The sequence below is a fragment of the Corvus brachyrhynchos genome, unplaced genomic scaffold (assembly GCF_000691975.1).
Source record: "Corvus brachyrhynchos isolate BGI_N302 unplaced genomic scaffold, ASM69197v1 scaffold175, whole genome shotgun sequence".
Lineage (NCBI taxonomy): Eukaryota > Metazoa > Chordata > Aves > Passeriformes > Corvidae > Corvus > Corvus brachyrhynchos.
In genome coordinates this window covers 1764073-1770072 of record NW_008238448.1, presented here as the reverse complement: position 1 = coordinate 1770072, position 6000 = coordinate 1764073, and the positions used below count along the sequence as shown (strand labels likewise).

At 41.3% G+C, this 6000-nt stretch overlaps 1 protein-coding gene across 1 annotated transcript in view; it reads right to left on the bottom strand.

Moving 5' to 3' along the window:
- ARHGEF38 (Rho guanine nucleotide exchange factor 38) overlaps positions 1–6000 on the bottom strand; it is a 37198-nt gene that overhangs the window by 18297 nt on the left and 12901 nt on the right. Inside the window, exons 3-4 of the mRNA XM_008635675.2 lie at positions 5113–5236; positions 688–835 (exon numbers count right to left, since the gene is read on the bottom strand). Of these exons, the coding sequence (XP_008633897.1) occupies positions 688–835; positions 5113–5236 (272 nt within the window). The remainder of the gene's footprint in view (positions 1–687; positions 836–5112; positions 5237–6000) is intronic.

The window sequence follows — 6000 nt, the reverse complement described above, 5'->3', positions numbered from 1 at the left end:
TCTTTCCAGATTTCACTTGGACATACTTCCCATCTCCTAAGTCTTAACAGATCTCTGCAGACCAATCACAAATTAGGGTGTGGTTGAAATAGTGTTGCTGATGTACATTCCCAGCAACACTCCCAGTTCTCGACACACTTTCCCAAGACTTTCCCAAGAGGCCGGCATTGCAGCCACGGCACAAAGCACCTCCCTCTGGTGGGAATTGGCAGCTTGCTCCATCGATTTCAAACACCCCCACCATGAGGAGTCGGGAACTACACAGCAGCTCCAGATCCTGGGGCCTTGCAGCAGCGGCCCGGAAATGCCAGTGCAGTTGAGTAGCTCCGCATCCCAATTCAAGGAGTAGACTTGCAGAAGACAGGGGGCAGCAAGTTTCCTGCGAGCTGGAAAAGGTGCTTCCAATAGCCCATGATATGATGCAGCATTTTTTTTTTTGCCGGTATGGGGCACCGAAACTAAGAAAAGAGCAACCTTTCTTGCGCTATTTTTGCCCATCTTAGAGAGAAAGAAATCTAATCATGGCCCCTGGCTTGTCATCTTTTTATGAAAGCAGCATAAGCCAGAGCTCCCAGCAAGCCTTATAAAACTCTGGATTTACAGGGGACCTTTCATCTACATCCATTTAAAATGTTCCCTGCCAGGCAACTGACTATGGACAGAAATCATCATTTGAAAAGATCTTACTTTAAGGACTGTACACAGTCTCTTAAATGCTGCTTCAGTTCTTCATCCTTTTCATAGGATTCCAGCATGGTGTGTGCATCATCATGGTGATAGCAATAGATTTTATATGTGTCTTCTAGTGGGCCTTTAATCTGCAAGAACACTTCCCCTGTTAAGGAGAAAAACAAAGCATGTCAAGTCAGACAACAGCATCTCAGGAGGAGTTTTATTATTCCACCACATTAGCCGTGAGCTAAAAGGGCTGGCTTCCACTTTACTTCCCTTAGAAACGATCTTGCATGTTTATGTGCATTATTTATTACATGTATTTCTCAGCTGCTCATCTTTGTCACAGCCAGGCACCATTATATCAGTGTTAATGCACAAAAATTCCCTCAGGGAAAAAGCATGAAATCTCTATACCTCACACCCCTTCAAACACAACCTCTTAATTCACTGCCCAGCTTAATGCCCCTTCAGTGGAAAACACACAGGAGAGCTTAAGTAATAAAGGGAGACCATTTTGGTGTCATGGGCTGGCAGGAGGGATGAATGTAAGCCTGTTAGTTTTCCTTTTGACTTTCTTTCATGAATATGAACTTAAATGGGTAATAACAGGAATAATGACTCTATCTTCCATTAGCCATTTCAATTTTATCTGTTTTGCAAAACCCTGAAATGGCAATTGTTATGACCTAGAATAGAGAATTTTCTCCACATGACAGAAGAAAAACCTCCACCCCTCCCCTAATTAAATAAAACCACCATGGATTACAGCCATTTTTATATAATACTAGGTTTATATTCAACTGAAGAAGGAGAACACTTCCATTTCCAGACCTCCACACCACCATTTTCCCATAAAAAACAGTTGGGAATTTTAGAGGCACTAAAGTAGTCCTACACTCATTTCCCATTTACTTCTGGAACCTAATTCTCTCAGCCTAAAACTCTCGTGTCTGTTTCTGTGTGTGCAAGAAATATTATCTAAGCGGGGAAGGCATGCTTCATTTCTTCTGCTGAGATATTTGTTCAGTCCTTACACCCTTATGCAGCAGCCCCCTGATCAGCATCCTTGGAAATGTGTATAATAAACAACAGCAATGCTAAAAAACTCCCGTCTTGGGCATTTACTGAAAATTATATCTATGTGGCAACCAGTCCAAATAGATGTTTATAAACATTCCTGTTGAGTTATAGCAATGATTATTAAAGTCAAAAGCTGAACACTGCATTAATTGGGAGCTCACTATTCATTCACAGAGCAAGTGCTGAGCTGTCAGGCATCCTGCATGTTTCATCCTGACCGGAGTGTGCTGTTCCATAATACATTGCATTGAACTGCTCCGTCTTAAAGTGAAAAATGATTCAGTTACCACAGTAACACAGCTCTGGGTTTTTCCCCTAGCAGAGAAGGTTAACTGGGCTGTCTAATGCATGTTGGTTTCAGGGTGCAAATAAGGGAAAAACAATGAGGAGCTAAGAGCACCACACTACATTTTAGTTACTGTAAGGATACAGTCAGAAAAGCACCAGATTCCTATAGTTAAATGCTCTTTATCTGTCCTCTCTGTCTTGTGCTTACTGCTAATGCTGATGGCTACCAACGCACATTGCATCCTGGCTTTCCCATTAACTCTACACAGGTATTTTTTAGCCAACAACGTAAGGGGAAACCTTAACAAGCCTCAACCTTGATCCTGCATGCTTGGCACCCAGTTCTAGAGGTGATGAGCTCTCACAATTTTCACTGACATCAAATGGAGCTCCAAGTGCTTAGCACGGTCTGTACTATGCTAAGCCCTCAAGTGAGGTCACATTTTCAGTAGGAAAAATGCAAGGTAGCCTTACAACTCATTTCAGTATATACTAGAGGCTGAAAATTATCTTCTCCAGGAGGAAAGAGTTGGGCAAGTTCTGTTCACTGAAGTATTGTGCCACAGTGACAGATACTTTCCTTGATGCCCAGTGATGAGAAAAATTATGTGCTGATTTCATGAAGAGGGCTTTTTAACAGAAGATGGATTTTTAAAACCTAAAGCCCATCTTGGTTCTGGTTGTATGGACCAAATCAAATGAGTTTTGGGCGTATCACTGGAGCAACTTGCTTTATAGACCAAAACCACATTGTATTTGGGCACGGCTTTAAAAATACTCTGAGAGATGCAAAACTACCTGATGCCTCTCCTGGAGTATGATGGTCATCAGTCTCAAAGAGAAATTCCTAGGAGAAAGGCTTGAGTAACAAAACAGTTTCTCCCTGTTGCTCTCAGTGGTGCTTTCACTGTGGACAGCAGTAGGAGAGGGAGGAAGGACAAGTCTCATAGCTAAAGCTAAGTCTTCATATTCCTCCATATGAAGTGTCCAGAACAGAGAGGAGAAGAAATTCAGGAGAGAACTACAAAAGGTATTTAACCTATTTTAGCTCAGATTAGGAGACAGGTTTTGAAACCAATCACTCATTAGTCCTCATCTCCCATGCCTTGACTGTGTGGTGGAGCAGTCACAGTGACACAAACTGGATCCCTTTGAGGATGACGATTACCAGAAGACACACTACAAGGGCACATCTTATGCAGTCCAACCATAAAGGGGCATCTCAATCCACAGGCACAGGCTACAGCCAAGCTGAAGTAAGACCTCTTGTAATGTGTAGTGCAGATACCATCTGCTTAGCAGAAACTCTCACTCTGCAAGTCTGCTCCTACTAGAGCACATGTCAATGTGGACATAGCATGAAGTGTGGAGAACGGAGACTAAAATAAGACATGAATGTGAGCAACAACATTGTTTTGCTTTCAAAGCAGTGAATTATCAGTTCTTTTCAACCTCACCATGACTGGGTTGCCTTCCAAAGTAAGATACTTCAGTGCAAGATTTTTAAATACACTAAACATGACAGAATATGATGGGCATGCTTTTTCGATAGACTGGTTTCAACAACTTTCACACTGAAGATCCTGAAAACAAAATTATTACTTTGATGTACTTTTAGAGGAAAATAAACCTACTAACTTACAGCTTATAGTGATGCAATTATTCTCCCAGTTTTTGTCTCAGCCTTTGGAAGAATGCCTCACACCTTACTTGACAACCTTTTTCCTGTCGTAAGTTAGCCAACTCCATGATCAATGATCCCATGCATTTTCATGGTTCTTTGTCTGATTCTGGAGAAATACACCCTAATAGATGGATGAAATTGTTTGTCTTTACTTCTGAATGTGGCAGGAAACTAATAGAATGATTCTCTTGGCTGTGAGAAAGGCACTTCCTGCTAGAATAGAACATTGCTTATTAAGGGTATGACTCATCATGATGCACTTTTACTGAAATACCACCAAACAACACAGACGTATCAAACTACATTAAGCTGTTGCCTTGGCACACCAGATTGAGACGTGCTAGGATTAATACTTTTCCCAAGCCTCTTACGCTTTAATATCCTGTTTCTTAGTAAAGTGGCAACCAATATTTTTTACCCGATTATTTGCGAGGACAGGGGGACTTTTTATAAGGTGTTACCTGCGTTATGTGGTCAGGTTAGGAAAGAAAGAACCTCTCTCGACCTCTGAATCACAGCTGGAAGTTTTTTAAGCTGAACTGTTTAGTTTTTTAAACTTTTGACTTTGCACTGAAGCAAATTCAGAATTCTCACCTGATCTCTTAAGGTGGTTCACCTACTGCCTCTGCACTGAAAAAGCAGTCATGGGAGAGCTGATGCATGGTGGTAACTTCTTAAATCTCTCCAGCTGTGCCAGAATGTCAAGTGAATCACAGCCTTGATGTTCATGACCTGACCTGCAGAGCTTGTGATTGTTGTGACATATCCAGGGCCAACCTGTTTGCTGAAAATACCCGTGATCCCTACAGACATTCCCACACAGAATCCCACAAACTTCAGATTCATTACAGCTTTCTCTCCTGTTCATGTCCCTGTCAAGCACATTTAACCACCTCTTACATGAACTATATCACCAGTAGATACATGTTTACAGTGTTTGGGGTGGGTTGGGGTTGTGACATGCTGGTTTTTCCAAACGTTTTAATGCTTTTCCTGAATGGCACAACTCTGAGTATACAGTATAAGAGTTAGAGTCAGCATAAGTGGATTTAGGTAGACAATACCAAACTAGATGAAGCAAATCTCAGCAGTAAGTTGTATAACTCAGTGCTGCATATTTTCTCTCATTCTAAATTCATTTTCTCCTTCTTTCCTCCCCCTCAGCATCCAAATGGATGGAAAATAAAAGCATCATAATCATACAAGTACAGTACAGCAACTGGACAGGTTTCACATGTCATTTTTCCTGTGTCATTTTGGACAGCTTCTAGCCTGCCAGCCTCTGCAAGGGGTATGAGTTAATTTTGATGAGAGTAGAGGACAGGAGAGTGTTATGTTTATTCTTTCATGTAGCTTTGTAGAACTCAAGAGGACAGTAAACATACCAATTATTTGCATGGGTGGTTCCACATCTGTTGTGGCTTCTTCCAACAATGACAGCAGTTTGGCTGATAGTTGATGGACCAATTCAATGTTGCTAAACAAGCCATCCACGTCAAAGCGAGCAATCTAATGGAATACAAATATTAAGCAGCTATTGACAAAGGATAAAGAAGGACCTCGTGTATTGCAGAGAACTTCTCTTGCTATGCCCTGAGTGTTCAACACTCCAGGAAGCACCACGTCTGCAAAACCTCATATAAACATCCTCCTTGTGACTTCAAGGACACAACACAGTTTTCACATTAGTATAATATGGTTGACACAGTTAACAAAGGGTATGTTATCAAGTGGTTCTAACCTTATTTTGAGCTATCCCTAATCTGAAACTGTTTACCTAGGAAGGAAATAAATATTATCATCTGAATAAAGAAAAGCTCCTGGCTTTGAAATGTTTGTTTACTTTCCCACTAAGGAAAACAATAGTTGACAGTGGGTTTGATTCCCTGACTACCACTCACTATCAGAGGCCTCTACATAAACTGAGAGTTTGGCTCTTGGCGCCAGCTACCAGGTACAAAGACTTCTAGATAGTTGGTGCCATTTTAAGCTGGTTGTCCTATAAAACCAAAGTCAAGATCCTATAACTTCCACTAAAACCAACACATTCACAATTCTGGATATTAATACAACCTAAAGAACTTCTTACAGAGCCTGGGCACACAACATGGGCTTCGGTGAATTGTATCAATTTCCACCAACAGAAAATTTGGTTCTGTGTCCCTATTCATCTTACAGGAAGCAGAAGATTTCCAGGACACATACTTTTCATTGCACAGCAGGGCAATAGTTACTATTCAGGGACCACTGGAGATAACCAGAGGTAATGTGCT